This window comes from Neomonachus schauinslandi, chromosome 1, assembly GCF_002201575.2.
Source record: "Neomonachus schauinslandi chromosome 1, ASM220157v2, whole genome shotgun sequence".
Lineage (NCBI taxonomy): Eukaryota > Metazoa > Chordata > Mammalia > Carnivora > Phocidae > Neomonachus > Neomonachus schauinslandi.
The window spans coordinates 197,910,326-197,929,621 of record NC_058403.1 but is presented as its reverse complement, the minus strand read 5'-3'; the positions used below and the strand labels follow the sequence as shown (position 1 = coordinate 197,929,621).

General features: G+C 44.1%; 2 protein-coding genes across 2 annotated transcripts in view; both read right to left on the bottom strand.

Moving 5' to 3' along the window:
- Nucleotides 1–19,296, bottom strand: part of MAP4 (microtubule associated protein 4) — a 129,486-nt gene that overhangs the window by 19,221 nt on the left and 90,969 nt on the right. Inside the window, 2 exon segments of the mRNA XM_044921729.1 lie at nt 944–1,084; nt 2,165–2,271. Of these exon segments, the coding sequence (XP_044777664.1) occupies nt 944–1,084; nt 2,165–2,271 (248 nt within the window).
- Nucleotides 8,495–8,725, bottom strand: LOC110577676 (short transmembrane mitochondrial protein 1-like). Its single transcript, XM_021687076.1, has one exon. The coding sequence runs from the start codon at nt 8,723–8,725 to the stop codon at nt 8,495–8,497; it is 231 nt and encodes a 76-aa protein (XP_021542751.1).

Below are 19,296 nucleotides of genomic sequence, written 5' to 3'. Positions count from 1 at the left end.
TGTCTGCCCCAGGATTTGCCATGCCAGGGCTCCAGTCACCCTCCCTCTGCCCTCTCATGAAACTAAATCATCTTCTCACAATCAAGAAAAGCAGTCAACTGGGTAAATGAGGAGCGCCAGAAAGCTATATATTTTATCATTCTTAATCTATGACAGGATTTCTCAGTTTCTTGGCCAGATTCCAACCTAGACTACAATTCCTAGGTTCCATCAATTTTCTTTACAAGATTAGATGATACACTAACATTGCCCACCATGAATTTAAAGAAAACACTGAGCTGACCGAAAGGCCCTTCTCAAGCAAAACAAGATGTTAAGGAAGGCAGCCACAGAGCCCAGCTGCCCTTCTAGAACGATCCTGCTGAAGCCACTCCTGCTCCAAATGGACCGGTTTCTAGGCAGTTATGTGTGGCTGACCTGGAAAACTGAAAACCTGCAGCGGGGAGCCCATTGAGAGAGGCCCAATGTCAAAAGCAAAGAAGTTGTCACACATTATTGGAACCTACAGAGATCAGCTAGAAGACCTTATCCAAAAAAGTCACAGGCGAAACTCACTTCTGCCAGAGGATTAAAGAGAAAGATAAGGAAGCGAATTTGGGGAATCTGATGTGGAACTGTACCAAAAAGGAGTAGGTGACAGTATGTGGAGGAGGGCAAACTCGCTAACAGGTGTTCAAACAAGGGAAGAGTAAGGAGGAGCTGGGAGAAAGGAAAAGAAACCTAAGCAGAGGCAGTACTGCCTCCCAGCAGGGCAGGGAAAGGTACAAAGTCTGAAAGGCCTTCAGGTGTTATGGCTGCATTGTGCACCCCCAAGATTTGCAAGTCGCCTCTCTCCCCTTCCCCCAATTCCACCAGCTCGACTGCACTGCTTGGCAGCAACGAGAGCGATCGACCCTCGGAGGGGAGAACGTCTCCCAGGCACAGGGCCTGGGTGGCTACTTACCTTGGGTTTTGAGTCTTTTGAAGGTAAGGTGGACGGCCTGGCAGTGGCGGTGGCAGGGCGTTTGGGTGGGGCAGCCGGCACTAAGCCTGCAGCGAGGCTCATGGGTTTTTTATTCGCCCCACCAAAGGTGGCGGGAGCCGGCTGCTTAGGGAGAGGACTGGGCTGAGTTTTGGCTTTCGATGTTGAAGTCTTTGCAGGCTGAGTGGTGGCCAAAGGCTTTAAGTTGATGTGTTGTTTTTTTTGTTTGTTTGTTTGTTTTTTTTTAAAGCCAACATCAAACACACAGACAAAAATAAAAACAAATGAAAAAAAGTATAAATTGCACAATTCAAAGTAAAATTATAAGCAATGAGGATATATGCAACTGAAAAGCAGCATTCCGTTCTTCTGAGCTCGGTAAGGAGTGGAAAGAAACCATGAGAAAAATAAAGAAAACTGGGACTTCATTCTTAATGACAGTGTCACAAATTCCAGCAGTTCGGTACCTGAAGACTTAAATTCAGTGATGGCTTTAAACAATTAACTAATTTTTGGTGGCTGCAATAATTCTATGAAGAAGTCACCAGCAGGTAATTAAACAGTCATTATTTGTGCCTTGATGAGGCAACATGGCAGGGTTTTAGGACCACACTAAAGTATGGCATTTGTATTCTGCAACGAGCACCAGTAAGTTCCTGAAGCTTTGCTCCACCTTAAAAATCTGAGTTCTCGGGGCGCCTGGGTGGCTCAGTTGGTTAAGCGACTGCCTTCGGCTCAGGTCATGATCCTGGAGTCCCAGGATCGAGCCCCGCATCCGGCTCCCTGCTCAGCGGGGAGTCTGCTTCTCCCTCTGACCCTCCCCCCTCTCATGTGCTCTCTCTCTCATTCTCTCTCTTTCAAATAAAAAAAAAAATCTGAGTTCCCTTTTTACGAATGAAGAATCTATTTCTGAATAGTTCTGCAAATCCCGTTATTGTTGTTGTTAAGGGAAGCAGAAACAACCTCTACAGAACATTTCTACATGTATTCAAGATAATGGGGTCAAAGGCAGAGATTTTAAGGGTTGAGTTAGGCTACAATGATAAAATAGGAATATAAAATATTTTCTAAGAATGTCCAGAAAAGGACTACTGATAGCTCAGAAAAAAACAAATTTCATTCACTGATTCAAGCAGTAATAGCAGAAGATACAGTTTTTAAAAATGGTAGCAGGAGAAGATAACCCACCACTCTGGTGCCTACCTTTGTTTTCTTCTCTGGGCTGGGTGGGAGCTCCTTGTTTGGAGGGGCGGTGATGTCATTTCCGGTCACACTCCCAGCAGGCCGTCCTTCTTCTGGCTTACTTATTCCTAAGTGGGGGTAAAGTCATGCTAAGCAGATGTTTTTCATACCCATTTTGAAAAAGCAAGTCTTAGGAAGACAGACCACTGACTAGCACTCCGTTCTGAAGAAAATCCACAGTGCTGTGCTCTGAACTGTGGACAAGACTCCCAAGTTCCTCTCACTGTGACAGGACCGTTTTAGATTCCAGAGATTCAAGCAGCCAGTCCCTGTGGAAAAGCAACCTAAGTGGGATTTGCACAAATGACCAATGGAAGGAAACACCCCTTAAATTAAGTTTGGTTTCCCTTCCCTGGAGACCAGCAAAGGGGTTCTGTCACCCAACCACTAACTCCTGGAGCACCCAGGGGACAAAAACCTCTTCTACTAGAGTTTCTCTCTTAGAATAAAGGTTGCTGAAGATGGGATAAGAGCCAGAAGATCATCCAATGTCCTCCTCTTACTTCCTTTCCCTGTAAAGCACCACTTTATGGAGGATGTGAGATTAACTTGATCTGGTTCTAGCAGTGACCCAGATTTCCAACAAGCCCGAGGAGACCCATGAAATCAGACCCAAGGCCAGAAATAAAGTCTACGCCTAAGGCTTGGCCCAGCAGCACCACTGTGGGGACGTAACTCCAGATTTCAATAGGGCTACACCTGAATGCAATGAAATACCATGAAATTTATAACCTGGGTGTGGTAAAGACCTTTCTGAGTGGCACAAAATCCAGAAGCCACAGAAGATCAGTCTGACTAAGGAAAAATTAAAAACAAAACAACAAACTTCAGTGTGGCCAAAAAAAAAAAATGATAAGAAAAGTCAGAAGGCAGACAGTTAACAGAAAAAATATCATTAACATCACATCAAAGACAAAGAGCTTATTATATAAATTACTCCTACAAATCACTAACTCCCATAAAAGCCAACAACCCACTGGAATAACGGCCCAAAGATTATGAACACAGTTTACAGAAAAGGAAATATAAATCAAAATACAAATTGAAAATAAGAAAGGATGTCCAATTTTTCATAGAAATAAAAACTAAAACCACACTGAGATGCCATTTTTAACCTAACATATTGCCGGAAGTCCTACAGTGTGAAAACAGCCTGTGGGGATAAATGAAGATACTCGCTGCTGCGAAGTGTATGGAATGGTACAACTCCTATGCAGGGCAATTTAGCGGTGTTTCTGAAGACTCTAGGTATAGACAGATTCTAATCCAGATATCCAATTTCCAGAAACTTATTTCAGAGGCATATTCACACACCAGCAAAATAGCAAATGTGCAAGGTCTTCATCAGAGCGTTGTTCCTAACAGCACAGAACAGAAACACCCCGGAAGTCTGTTCATAGAAACGTGATTAAAGCACCATGGCAGAAATATCAATGTACTCTCTGTATCTGAAAAAATAAAGCATGACCAATATGGAACCATCTCTATTAAGTGAAGAAAAAAAGTAAGGTGCAGAATAGTTAAGATTATAGGAAACCCATTTGTCTAGAGAAGGGATGGGGGCAAATACATTTCTAATGCAAATACACTTGTGCATGCATTTTAAAAAGGCCTTTGGAAGGAACTTCCAAGGTCACACTTGACCTTGCCTCCCCCAACACTACCTCCTGCAGAAGTACAGCACACTATCAAAACCAGGACGCTGGGTGCCTGGGTGGCTCAGGTTGGTTAAGCGACTGCCTTTGGCTCAGGTCATGATCCTGGAGTCCCGGGATCGAGTCCCACATCGGGCTCCCTGCTCAGCGGGGAGTCTGCTTCTCCCTCTGACCCTCTTCCCTCTCGTGCTCTCATTCTCACTCAAAAAAAAAAAAAAAACCCAGGACACTGGTATTGGTACAATCCACTGAGGTTACTCGGATGTGTCCAGTTCCATGTGCACTCATTCGTGAGAATGTGCACGTGCATGCGTGCAATTTTAGCACGTGTAGCTTTACATAACCACTCCTAACAATCAGGACAGATAAGTGTGCCATTACCACAGGGCTCCCTCATGTCACCCTTTTAGAGCCACCCCCCCCCCCCCGCTCCTTTTCTAATCCTTAAATCTCTGGCAGCCACTAATCTGCTCTCTATCTCTACAACATTATCTCAAGAATATTACATAAGTGAATCATACAGTATGTTCCCTTTTGTGTCTGGCTTCTTTCATCCAGCCCAGTGCTTCCGAGATGCATCGGTGGTGTTGCATGTATCAGCGGTCACTGCTCATGGTACGGCTCTACCAGTTTCACTATCCACCTACTGCGGCTACAAATATTGATGCACAGGATTTTTATTAAAATGGTGTCACTGTTAGTATATGGAAATACCGTTAATTCCATCCTGTGACCTTGCTGAAACACTTATTAGTTCTAAGACGTTTTTTGGTAGATTCCTTGGAATTTTTTTATTTTTTTTAAAGATTTTATTTATTCATTTGACAGAGAGAGACACAGTGAGAGGGAGAACAAGCAGGGGGAGTGGGAGAGGGAGAAGCAGGCCTCCCGCGGAGCAGGGAGCCCGATACGGGGCTTGATCCCAGGACCCTGGGATCATGACCTGAGCCAAAGGCAGACGCTTAACGACTGAGCCACCCAAGCGCCCCTGGGATTTTCTATATAGACAGTCATGTCATTTGCAAAGAGAGCCAGATTTATTTCTTCCTTTCTAATCTAAATGCTCTTTTATTTCCTTTTACTTTGTTGTGCTGATCAGAACTTCCAGAACCACATTAAGTAGGAGTGGTGAGAGCAGGCATCCTTGCCTCGTTCCCAGTCAGGGGGAAAGCACTCAGTACTTCCCTGTTAAGTGTGATTCTACAGTTGGTTTTTTGTAGATGAGGAATTTGATCAAGCTGAGGAAGTTCTCCCTCTAATCTTGGGATGAGTGTTTTACCATAAATGGGTGTTGGGGTTTTGTTGAATGCATTTCTGTGCTTATGAATTTTTAGACTGTTGATATGGATTATGTTGATTTGGTTTTTGATGACTGAACCAGCCGTGTGTATCTGGAATAAACTCCATTTGGCTGTTGTGTACAGTTTTTATATATTCCTGGATATGATGTTAACATTTTGTATCTAAGTTCATGAGAGATACTAGTCTGTAGTTTGTTTTGTATGGTCTTTGTCTGGTTCTGCTATCAGACAAATTCAGACCTCAAAAAATGAATCAGAAATATTCCCTCCTCTCATAGTTTCTGGAAGAGAACGTGTAAAATTGGTGTTAATTATTCTTTAAATATAAGGTAAGCCCCTAGAGTGAATCCATCAGGAACTTTTTAATTTAAAAATTTAATTTTATTAATGGTTATTCAGGTTATCTATTTCATCTTGGTTGAGTTTTGGTAACTTGTGCTTTTCAAGGAATTTATTCTAAGTTATTGAATCTGGGGGTGTAAAGGTGCTCCTGGTGTTCACTTCTATCCTCTTAATGTGTTCACTTCTATCCTCTTAATGGCTGTAGTGATGTCCCCTATTCCTGTTGTTAGTGGTTTGCGTCTTCTTTTTATCTGTCAATTTTGTTCAAGGTTTACCAGCTGTATTGGTATTTTTTTAAGAACTGGCTTTTGGTTTAATAAATTTCCTTTGTTGTTTTCTTGTTTACAATCTCACTAATTTCTGCTTGCTTCGGATTTATTTTTTCTTTTTCTAGTTTCTTGATACAGCAACTTAGACTACTGATTTGAGATCTTTTCTCTTTTCTAATGTAAGCACGTGGGGGCCATAAGTTCCCTCCCAGCACTGCTACGGCTGCATTCTACACATTTTGGTATGTTGTATTTTTGTTTTTACTCAGTTCATTTTAGTATATGTGCTGCCGAAGCGAGCACTTTATTCAGTTCATTTTATTTTTAATTTACTTTGTTTTAAATTTTAATTCCAGTTAGTTAACATACAGTGTAATTAGTTGCAGGTGGGGCACCTGGGTGGCTCAGTCGTTAAGCGTCTGCCTTCAGCTCAGGTCATGATCCCAGGGTCCTGGGATCGAGTCCCACATCGGGCTCCCTGCTCGGCGGAAAGTCTGCTTCTCCCTCTCCCACTCCCCCTGCTTGTGTTCCTGCTCTTGCTGTCTCTCTCTGTCAAATAAATGGAATCTTAAAAAAAAAAAAAAAATTAGTTGCAGGTGTACAATAAAGTAATTCGACACTTCCATACAGCACCCTGGGATCATGAAGTTCATTTTAAATTTCTTAAAAGATATAAAAAAATTTTTTTGAAGTAATCTCCACACCCAATTTGAGGCTCAAACTTACAACCCTGAAATCAAGAGTTGCACGCTCCACCGACTGAGCCAACCAGACCCTCTCATTTTTAAAATTTCCTGTGATAACTTCCTCTTTGACCCATGGATTATTAAGAAGTGTACTCTTAATTTCCAAATGATTAAAGATTTTCCTGTGGTCTTTCTATTATTGGTTTCTGATTTGATTCCATATGGCCAGACACCATATTCTGTATGATTTTTTTTTAAATTTTATTTTAAAGATTTTATTTATTTGGGAGAGCGCGAGAGGGGAGAGAGCATGAGCAGGGGAAGGCACAGAGAGGGAGAAGCAGACTCCCTGCTCAGGACCTCAGGATCATGAGCCGAAGATACATGCTTAACCGACTGAGCCACCCAGGCGCCCCTGATTTTAATCTTCTAGATGTACTGAAGTTCATTTTGTGACCTAGGATCCATCTTGGCATATGTTCCATGGGATCTTGAAAAGAATATATATTCATTCTGCTGTCGTTGGGTGTAATTTCTGTAAACATCAATTGGATCCTGTTGTGTGATGGTATTATTAAGTTACTCTTTACCTTTACTAATACTCTGTCCAATAGTTCTATCGATTGCTTAGAGTGGGATGTAGAAGTCCTGAACCATAATTGTGGATCTATTTCTCCCTTCAGCTCTGTCATTTTTTGTTTCATGTATTTTGCAGCTCTGCCTTTTGGTGCGTATACATTTAGAACTGCTCTGTCTTCTTGATGGACTGATTCTTTATTCTTTGCTCTAAAGTCCAGTTTGTCTGATATTAATATAGCCACTTAAAAAAATTAAGGTTTTTATTATTTTTATTTTTTAATTTTTTTTAGATTTTGTTTATTTATTTGAGAGAGAGAGAATGAGAGACAGAGAGCATGAGAGGGAGGAGGGTCAGAGGGAGAAGCAGACTCCCTGCCGAGCAGCGAGCCCGATGCGGGACTCGATCCAGGGACTCCAGGATCATGACCTGAGCCGAAGGCAGTCGCTTAACCGACTGAGCCACCCAGGCGTCCCAAAAAATTAAGGTTTTTAAAAAAATATTTTATTTATTCATTTGAGAGAGAGATAGAGCACAAGTTGGGGGAGTGGCAGGGAGAGGGAGAGGGAGAAGCAGGAGCAGGGAGCCCGATGTCATGCTCCATCCCAGGACCCTGGGATCATGACCTGGGCCGAAGGCAGATACTTAACCGACTGAGCCACCCAGGCACCCCCCAAAAATTAATGTTAACATGATATATCTTTTTCCACCTTTTACTTTCAACCTACCTATGGTCCTTATGATTGACATGCATTTCTTGTAGAGGGCATGTCCTTGGGCCATTTTTAAATAATCTATCCTTCCAATCTCTGTCTTTTAATTGTAGTATTTAGACTTTTTGCATTTAAAGTAATTACTGATAGGCTGAGGCTTATACTGACATTTTATTATTTGTTTTTTTCCCTCTGGACTTTAATTTTAATTAATTCAAAACAACGTAACTTAGGGGGCGCCTGGGTGGCTCAGTCGTTAAGCATCTGCCTTTGGCTCAGGTCATAATCCCAGGGTCTTGGGATTGAGCCCCGCATTGGGCTCCCTGCTCAGCAGGAAGTCTGCTTCTCCCTCTCCCACTCCCCCTGCTTATGTTCCCTCTCTCGCTGTGTCTCTCTCTCTGTCAAATTAAAAAAACAAACCCCCCCCCCCAAAAAACATAACTTAGTACCAAGTGTTTAAACATCCATTATAATTGCTACTGTGTAATCAGCATTGCTTAATCTAATCAGCTACGCAAACCCATCAATTTTTCTTTAGGAAAAAAGTAGTAGAAATCCCAAAGAATGAAGGAAGAGACTACTAATTAAAGGTCACATTCATTAATCTAGCACCATAGTTCCAGTCTTAGGCCATCTCAAGTGGCTGGAAGGAGGAAGGGAAGAGATGAGGAGGTTGGGAAAGCATAGTTCTTCGCTTGTGGCCCCCTTTGTGCTCTGAGCCAAGGGAGGATCTAGAAGAAAGGAAAAATCACTGAGGCTGGAATTTTGGTTCAGATGGTAAGGAGGCCCTCAAGAACAGCAGAATCGGAATATCCAGAAGGTAGTGCTGGAGTCTGCTCCATGAACTAGGGGGTTTCTTCTTGGCATCCAAGTCCTTTTTTTCTTCAAGTTTTTTAGCCAGGTCTGGTATGTCATAGTTCTGAGCCAGATACATTCCCACCATGGTACTAAAAGTAAATCCAAGTAGGAACTGGAGCATGGTGTCAGTGAGGAGGGCATGGAGGGTGGCTCTGTTTTTTATTTTTATTTGTTCCCTCTGTTTCTCTTGCCTTCCTGTGGGCTACTTAAAACATTTTTTAAAATCCCATTTTCGGGGCACCTGGGTGGCTCAGTTGGTTAAGCAACTGCCTTCGGCTCAGGTCATGATCCTGGAGTCCCAGGATTGAGTCCCACATCGGGCTCCCTGCTCAGCAGGGAGTCTGCTTCTCCCTCTGACCCTCCCCCATCTCATGTGCTCTCTCTCTCTCATTCTCTCTCTCAAATAAATAAATAAAATCTTTAAAAAAAATACAAATAAAAAAAAAATCCCATTTTCACTTTTTGCTTTTGAGTGTATGGTTTTGCTTACTTCCATTTAGGATCTTTTGTTCTCCCTGCTTTTTAAATATAATGTCTTAGGTATTTCCTTTTCATACATCGAGCACCACATCAGATGGTACTATAATTTTTGTTTCAATCATCAAATATGATTTTTAAAATTCATGAGGATAGTCCATGTATATTTACCCCTATTTTCACCCATTCCATTGTTCTCGTTGTTCTTTCATTTCTGAAATTCCAAGCCTCCTCCTGTTACGGTATCTTATCTTTTTGGAGAGTTTCCTTTAGCCTTTCTCTAAGGGTATATCTGCTAGGAACAAATGCTCTTAGTTTTCTTCTAAGAATGTCGTTACTTTCCCTTTATTCCTGAAGGATAGTTTTACCAGATATAGAACTTGCACTTGACTCTTCTTTTCTTCTAGCACTTGAAAAATGTTGTGCCACTTCCTCCTGCCCTCCAAGGTTTCCGGTAAGAATCATGCTGTCATCTGAACTGCTGTTCCCCAACAGCTAATACATAATTTCTCTCTGGTTGCTTTTAAGATTTTTTTTCTTTGTCTTTAGTTTGCAGAATTTAATTATAATATATCTTGGTGTAGATTTCCTTGGGTTTTTCTCTTTGAGGTTCATTCAGCTTCTTGAATCTGCAGGTTTAGGTCTTTTGACAAATTTGGGAAGTATTCAGTCATTATTTCTTCCAATAGTTGTTCAGTCTCACATTCTTTCTCATCTCCTGGGATTCCAATAATATGTTAGATTTTGTGTTATTGTCCCAAAATCTCTGAGGAGCTGTAGTATTTCTTTTTCAGTCTATTTTCTCTCTTGTTGTTCAGATGGAATAAATTCTATTGATCTGTGTTCAAGTTCAATGACTCTATTCTCTGACATTTCCAGTGTACTATTGAGCCCATCAGACATAGTTTTTAATTTGATTATTTTATTTTTCCTATCCATAATTTCCATTTTGTACTTTTTTATAACTTCTATTTCTTTGCTGATATTTTCTAGTTTTTCATTTGTTTCAAGATAATTCATCATTGCTTGAAGCAATTTTATAATGGCTGCTTTAAAGTCCTAATTTTGTATGTTAGCAGGCAATCACTCTTTAAATTTGGCTGTAGTTTCAATGACAATTTAGTTTCCAGAGCCCTTGTAATGCAATTCTGGCCTGCTGTGTTCTTCTGGCTTCCTGAGACTGTCACTCAATGCCTGCTGGTACTTCCAGTAAGGGCTGAAGGCACTTCCCTGGGCCAGGTGGTTTCACTAGGTGGGGGTTGAGCGATGCTGGACCCAAAGAAGGCAGTTTCTCTTGACTTGTTCTCTGGCTGCCTGGCGCTGGCAGACTTTCGTTCGATCTCTGCAGGTACCACCGGAAGCTGGAAACACTTACCTGGCCTTTTGCTGCTGGAGGTTAAGGTTGTAGGAGGAAACCTCCCAAGGTCCCCTTCTGCTCCTGGATAGAAGGCTATAAGACACCAGGCCTGTGGGTGTCCCTGGTGCTGTGGGGGACTAGGGATAGGTCGTACTGTAGTGCTGTCAGGTTTGGAATGGGCAACAGGTAGGTCCTCATGAGCATTGCTCAACAGGACTGAGCCCACTGCTGTTGCTGGTTATGGGGAGGGAAATAGGCTTTCCCCTTTCCTGGTCTTTTAGCAAGAAAAAGTAGGCTTTTTGTTCATTCCTTTTTTTTTCCTTCTCTTCTCCTTCTTCTTTCTTTTTTTTGGGGGGGGGCGCCTATGCTTGCTGGCACTTCTAGGTTGCAGGTACTCCACAGGGCCCAGACCTGGGTACACGGGAGATTAGAAACAAAACCCAGGGAACTCACGTGCACTGTCCTTCCTCAAGTCCTGAGCTCCCTCCCAGTCTGCCCTCTCGTTTCCACCTTTCAGATTCCTTTTATAATTGTCTGCTGAATTCTTTTCAGGGTATTTATCTGTATTTAGAGGAAAGGAGCAAAAAAAGTGAATCAAGTGGTCTTCTCTCGGTAGGAGATTTTCTAATGTATAGCATTTTGTACTTTTTGATGTTTGAAACCCTATGTATTTTTAGTGAAAACTGAATTTGCTTTGTTTTAAAAATATGGGGGCACGTGGGTGGTTCAGTCGGTTAAGTGGCTCAGGTCATGACCTCCGGGTCCTGGGATCCAGCACCACATTGGCCTTCCCACTCAGCGGGGAGTCTGCTTGTCCCTCTCCCTCCCCCCCCGGCTCGTGCTCTCTCTTGAATAAATAAATAAAATCTTTAAAAAATATATGAAAAAAAAAACAAAACATACCTACGCGTTGCTAATGTCTTTTTTTTCTATAGCAAGCTGAAAGAATATCTTACCAAATGTGTGACTTATTGCCATTAGCCCCAGACCACTATGAACATTTTTCAATAGGCATAGGATCTTTCAGTAAACAACATGAACACAAAGTCGCATTGCCTATGACATAAGCATGTTAACATCTCAACCTGTATAAGTAATTGTCACCCAGTGAAGAACACCTGACATACACATAAGCAGAAACTGCTGTCTCCCACCCAGATGGCGCTTCTCACCATGACCCTCCATCTTTGCCTCAGGGGTCTATGCCAACCAACTGCTAGAGACCACCACCCAAATGTCCCCACAGTTTCGAAAAAGAATGCTCAAAACGGAACTCATAACTGCTCTACCATACTTCTCCCTTCTGTTGGATTTTTCCAGTATGTGTGCTGCGGGGAAACCCAGGCTCAGTGTCAGAGCACCACTCTGACTCCTCTCTCTCTCACCTCCACACCCAGTTTTCAAGTCAAGTTGATTAGTTGATTTCACCTATTATATTTCCCCTTCATGTCGTATTTCACCTGCTACTACTACACGAATCAGGCTGTTGTCACAAGAATTTCTGCCCTCAATCGTCTGTCCTCCAGTTCATCTTATCTACTGAGAACAGGAGAGTCATCCCAAAGCCGACTTTGGGCCACTTTACTGTCAGAGGCAGCCACTTTTTTTTTTTTTTAAACATCTTAGGGGGGGCATTTGAAGCTTGGGTTCCAAACAACTTTCTAGATTTGTTCTCCCATTATTTCTGGCCACGTATGTACAGATGGCTTGGACACGTTTGCTCAACCTACACTCTTCTCCCGAGAAGCCCCCAGATGAATGAGGTAAACAGATAATAAGGGATGTAAGGTAGCATGAAGTGGGGCACGGAGCCCAAACCATGGCAACCCAATGCCCTGTGCGGACCAGTCACCAAAGCAGCAAAATATAAGAGATGGCAGAGAGAAAACAGTTCCCAGAAGGGAAGAGAATGGAACACGTGTTTAGGGCGAAGCAGATGTCCTGAGAGGCACACAATGGCTGCAGCCTGGCTACACTTCCTGCAATTGGCTTCCCTGAGATTCCCTGTCAATAAACACCTTTTTATAAATTTGAGTTCCTCTGAGCGTGTTTCCGTTCTTTGAAATTAAATAATCCTTACAAGGGTGCCCCATGAATACTGGCCATTGTTCTTTTACCTGTTGTGAGCTGTCTAGGCTTCATACCTTTGTTTACATGAGTTCCTCTGCCTGGAAGGCTTTCCCTCGCAATGTTAGACAGTCCCAGGCTCCTTCTCCTCCAGGTAGTTTCCATGATTCACCCCTCTCTCACTGTTCCTTTCCCCAACCCCAATTAGATCATAACTTGCTTGACAATCTAACGACGATATCCAGTGCCTAGATAGTGACTGGCAGACGGAAGTAAATGAATCTTTATCTAGTTTTACCTACATGGTGTTTAGCAGAGTCGGCACTTAAAACATTTTATTAGGTGAATAGATCAGTGAGGTTTGCAAGTTACTTGAATTTTTTTTCTACCACCATGAACTTCTGTTAGCATGAACTAGGATAAACTTGTTTTGAAATAAATGAAACTCTGCACTCATTACCACCTCGAAGGTATATGGCACGGAACTGGGCAGCAGCGGATCAACAAGAAGATGACACAATCCTATCCACGGGGGCTTGCAGTTCTGCCCCAGCTAGAAGTAAGCAACAGCACAGAGTACCCGAGTTCTTGTCGTCTTGGAGTCAAAAATCACAGAGGAGCTATGCCGCTTCTTCGCCCATCTCCGTTAAAAAACCCTGTTTAGTCTTCTAGGGTCCTTTCTACTACCCCTTCCCCTAGGAAAACACCACTTCTAATTTTAAGAGAAAAGGAGTAAAAAACTTCATGAAAATGTACTGAGAGGAAAAAGTATTAGGGAAAAAGGTTTTTTTTTTTTTTTTTTTTTTTAACAGACAGCACACATGGTTTAAATCCCCATTAAGCAGCTTGTGAATCACGGCCCTTTGTGCTCAAACTGGACTCGGAGGAAAACAAGCTTTTGTAGACCACCAACAATAACCGGGGGGGGGGGGGGGGGGGGAGGGATGGGGAAGAGAAGAGCCAGGGAAAGACACAGGAGGCAGCCACAAAGACCCTGACGGTTAGTTGTTTATTAAGTGCAAGTCTCTCCTCTCTCCTTTCCCTTTCTTTCCCTTCTCTCCACAAATTCTACCCCCACACATACAGAAAGAGAAGACTAGAAGCAAGATTGGGTCAAACATGAAGAACAGGAAAAGAATATTAAATAGCCAGTTTTAAAAGGCTCTTTTTCCACTTGAACAAAAGTAAAATGTTCTCAAAAGCGAAATGGAAAACAGAGCTTGCACCCAGGCTGTGCTACTTAATGAGAGGAGGTTAGTGCTGATACGCCCATTGTGAATCCACACAGTGGCAGATTTTCAAGCAAGGAAATCAATCAGTTGTGACTGGATGATTTAGGGCTCAGGAATCATCTGGTTCAAACCAACAGGGAGCTGAGGGATGGGAGGATGGGGGATGGGGTGGGCAGGGTGACATGAGGTCAAGTAAGGGGCTCTATTTCTTATGTCTGCCACCCTCTGACCCCATCGGCCCACACCCCCCAGGCCCCACTATCCGTCATGCCAGCATTCAGGCTGACCTAGCTAGATTCACTTTGTTCACTTTCTCGCCTCACTCCCAGCAACCTTCCAATGCAAAGAATTCAGCTTTCCCCAGGCACACAGACTCCGGCGGTAACAAGCTGCCTAACGCTCCTGCCGGTAATCTGTCACTTCGGTTTCTTCCTTGCTGTCTGCTTGTTCCCCATGGAGGCAAAATTTAGAAACATACCATCACGTGGGGTCTCTTCACACAGGAACGATGGAGTGCTCTGGGTTGCAGTGACCTCAATTTCTTTCTTCCCCGCCAGAGCCGTCTGTCCTGGCTGTTTCTCACCTCCTTGGCAGAGCTGGGAGCAGGAATCCGTTCTTGTTTCACTAACACCTTCTTGTCCTTTCTCCCTGCTGCTTACTTCAGGAATCTGCTCCAGCTTTCCATGCAGACACAACCCAGCAGGGCCCAGTTCCTTCTTCCCGGAGCTGTCGCTGCTGCTGTTGCCAAAGGGGGTCAGGTCTTCTCTCTTCTCGGCCACAGGTTCCTCACAGATGAAAGGAGGCATCTCTGCAATAGACGGGATGGGCAGTTCCCCGGGGATCAATCTGTAGTTAGCTGTCTGTTCCTCAGCCACCGTCATGGAGCGCCTTACGGCAGGAGCCCCCACTTTCCTGGGCGTAGGACTTGGCGCGGGGCTACTGGTAAGAGGCGGCAGGCCAGAAGAAAGCTCTTCTCGGGCAGGGAGCTCAGGATACTTATCTGCAAGGTTGACAGCTGGGGGAACCGAGAGGTGAGAACATTCCGACAGGGCCCGGCGCATTGCTTTTTTCTGCTGGGGTACTTGGTTGAGCAAAGCCCCCTCCTCAGGAAAAGTCAATCTCTCCAGCTCCTTCTCATGGTCTCGGTCATGAGAGCTGGCACTTACATACTCCTGTGGGAACTCCACCATAGTGATCGGTGGAAAGGCAGTGGGTGAAGGCTCAACTGTGGGGGTTGGGCGCGCGATGGCCACCGATGGGGAGGACTCAAATTCAGGCGGCCCAGAGTTATCCTTCACCACCCCAGTCACCTGGCAGCCGGTGGTGATGCCGTTCTCCTTTCCTGGAGTTGCTTCCCTCGAGCCCTGAGCCACTGGATGAAAGTTGGGGTTCCAAACACTGGTTTCTTGCTCCTTAACATACTGGGTGGGGATGTCAGCAGCCCCAGGGAAATCCAGATCTGGCTGGCTCTTGGTCTCTGGCCCATTCTTCCCTGCCACCATCCCCTGAACTGTAGAGGCTTTGTTCTTGTCTGGACCCTCTCCGGGTCCCACATGGAACTCAGCTGCCTTCTGGTGGACTGAGATCCCCCCCGAGGAATGGCAGGTTTCTGAAATCACATACCTGCTCTCAAGGTGACCCGAGGCTGCTTGATACTCCTTGTCCTGCACTTCAGTGCTGAGCTCTTTGTCTAGCTTCCCCTCAAAGAAGCAGAGCTTATTCTGCTCCAGGAAGCTGGCATTCTTCACAAGCCCGTCTTTCAGCTGCCCATCCATGCTGACATTCAGTCCGATTTCATTCAGTTTGCCCTCTGTCCTCTGCCACTCAAATCCAGCTTGGTGGATTTCTTTTGGGGGGTCCATTCGGCACTCTGCAGGCTTGCCCTGACAGGGCTGGCCGTAAGCGGCAGAGCAAGAGGCAGGCTGCTTGTCTGAGAGCGACATCGTCTCTTCGACTGCTCTCCCCCCTCGCTCCTGGAGCTCTAACACCACCTACGATCACACAGAGCTGGCAGTGACATCACACCAAGTCCCCAGTATTCATGACAAAACCTATCTTTCCCCCAAAGCTCCTCTCTCCTCCAGCAGCTGGGTGCTGTATGTACCTACTAGTGTGAAAGAACGAACGAAAAAGAAAGAGAAAGGAAAGAACCTGCTACTTTCTGCACAATCAAATGCTACTGTTAAACTGAAAGTGTAATTTCCTGTGAGCTAGCACTCTGTTTAGATCTGCAATTTACAACACGGTATGGTGCCAATCTGGGTACTGAGGATAGTAATTACTCCGGCTTTCACTGATATAGATACATGCATACCCACACGTTCACTTATCTGACACTATGCCCACACTTCCCCATTCACCCACTCAAAAAACCGTTTTAAAAACAGACAAGACTCATTTGCCAATTCCCAGTCATAACCCTTCGAGAACAATGATTTCAGAAAATGGCTCAAAATTTCACTTAAAAAAGACCTTAATGTAGTATCAAAATTGGAGGCGTTCATTTCTCAGAGCACAAGTGGGTTTGCTGTCATAGCAACTTATCAAATTCACTTGAAAACTGACGAGTGGAATCCCCAAAGCCCAGGGAGAGCTTCATCTGTAGCTCTGCACCGTAGCAGAGTTTAATAAAGGGTTCCTTCACGGATTTCAGCCATCAGGGCTTTGGAGACGTATATCCCAGTTACAAGACACTTGTGTGACAACATACCCTCCCTGCCTTGCACTTTGATTCCTGACCCTGCTCCCCCCTGGTTCCTTGGACAAGCGGGGTCCCTCCCTCCTGCGCCAGCCCTGCTCTTCCCAGTCAGCTGACTTAGTTGCCATGTGAACACACGGGGGCCAGTTGATTTTCCTCTGACCTCTGGAGTGCAGAGACTCTGGCAATCTGTGGCAGGGCCCACGGCCCCGATTTAATCCAGCACAGTCCTTTGCTGTGCTGGCCTTTGAGTTTATAAACTGTACATTCAGGACTGAAGAATCCATAAAAGGAAATTCTTAAAAAAGAAAGTTAAACTGAAAGGACAGGCCATATTCTACCTTGAACATAGCTGATTTTTGTTGCTTCCCCTGTAAGTTACCATCATGAAATATTCTCTCAAGAATACATGAGATGCCTTTTTCCAAGACAAAGAAAAGTCAGGCTAGATTGTTTTAAAGCCATCTGCCATCAACTGCACTGATCTCGTTACAGTTTTTAATAATGCTTTTAGAAAAAAAAGGGCAAGTTAAGATTGTTCTCTTTGATCTATAAAACCTGACGAGATAACCGAAGCCCAGCCCAGGAAAGTTTTGTTAACTGAAGCCTGTCTCCAAGTACCCCTTCTCTACTACTCATACCATTCACATAGCTTCTCTCAAGTCCCCAACTATAGTGCAGGAACCAACCATATACGCCTTCTACAGTACCTAACACTGGGCTACATTCTTGGTCAGGAGTGGTGGGGTTGAAATCCTCGAAAAATGTGCATTTCCATTTAACCTCTGTCCCGAACATAAACTGAGCCTCTCGTTCCTCTCGACCTTAGGCACTTTAGTAGTAATACACATGGAAGCCAATAAAGGTTCACTGGCAAGGAACCAAGATCATCTAACTCTACCGCAAAGCTCCCTCCAAGGAAAGGGAAGTGAAGATGCATAATGAAATAAAGGGGGTGCCAGAAAGGTATGATTCTACTAAGTAATTGGGGAAAAAGAAAGATGAGAATCTTGGGCACAGAAAGGCTTGGTGAAGAAATACAGCTGAATCCTGGCCTTCTTATATATATATACATTATAAGTAAATGATAGAATTAAGTATATATAATATATGATGAAAGTTAAGAAAGTCTGGCGGGAGGCTGTTGTTGCAATGCTGTCCAAACAAGCCAGAGACACATTTTAGAAAATACCTTAGACATCAGGTATGCCTCAACAACCCCATCCACTCAGAAACTAGTCACTCCCTGCCCCCAACAAACATGCGCAGCCTCAATTCACTGACACCTTCTAATTTGGGTTTGTGGGGAAATAATTAATTTGGCTTGAAGTCAGAAGACCAGGTTTTAAAATCTCTCTGTGCCACTTAATAGTTACGATTCCGAGTACTGCACTTAATTGCTCCTAGCTTCAGTTTCTTCATCCATAAAATGTGGGGAATCTTGAAGGTGGCTTCCGGTCTCTCAGTTTTAACACTCTTACATCTCAATGAGAAGGTTGAAATGTGCATCAAGGAATCACAGGTCTGTTGCTATGTCCAGCTCAGAGGGAATTTAACTTGGGGCTCCAGGGGCCAGTATGTTCGGTAGACCCCGCCCCTCCCCATGCAAGGGTGCTGCCTGTTGGAAGAGGCATGACTAGGGGCCGCAGAAGCACATCTGACGAGACAACTCCGCTGTCTGAGTTGGCTGACATATTCTGACGGGGCAGAGAACCTAGGTGAAGAACAAGCATGGACACTTGTTCCCTAGAGTCCAGTGATTTTTAATTCTAGCCAGCTTATCCAAACCCTCCCACTGGCACCAACAACAAACAAAACAAACAAAGCTCAGGCAATAACGAGAACTGCCAGTCCCCTGGTACCTTCAAATCCCACATATCTTGTCTCAGTGACTCTATCTATAAATAGCAAACTGCAAGTCAGCCAAAGACCAGGAGCAGGAACCAGGAGAATAAAGCCGGCTGGTCACAAAGGAGCACATATTCTGGACCGTAGTTCTTATTGCTTATCAGGACTGTGGTCAGCCTGAAAAAAGACAATGATGTGGCATCTGGCTATTGTACCAAGCAGAGGCCTCAGAGTTATAAGGCTCAAGAGTCAGAGAGTTTAAGAGGCAATCTGAGGGGTCAGTGGCCAAGAGGTATAAGCCCAGACAGGAAGCCCAGAGTACAGGTGAGTGCCCAAGACACCATGTCAGCTAGATGCTCAATCTTACACATAAGCTTGGTGTCACCACAGGGTCTGAGCACAACAGGAGAACATAAGGCATAATATGGGGACACCCACAAAATCCACCCCTTGTGTAGGGGTGAAGTAATACAACATAAAAACCATTTAACACAGAGAATGTACCCACTGATGCTAGCTTAAAAAAACCCAACAGGGGCACCTGGGTGGCTCAGTTGGTTGAGCGACTGCCTTCGGCTCAGGTCATGATCTCAGGGCCCTGGGATCGAGCCCCGCATCGGGCTCCCTGCTCGGCGGGAAGCCTGCTTCTCCCTTCCTTTTCCCACTCCCCCTGCTTGTGTTCCCTCTCTTGCTGTCTCTATGTCAAATAAATAAATGAAATCTTTAAAAAATAAAAAAATAAAAAAATAAAATAAAATAAAAAAACCCCAACAAAACACTAAGAATATGTATTCATGTATGAAGTGGGTTTTACCACTTCCAGTAGGGAATTCAATTGATGTGAAATGATAAAGCATAAATCCCTGGACTGGAGAATTACCACATGAGGTCCCCTCTGACAAAGGTAGGCAAAAATAAACCACCACCACCAAGAAACACCATACAAACCCCAATTTCAATAATTAACAGATAAGAGAAAAAGAAAAGCTAGCTAGCTCTCAAAATTTGAGGAA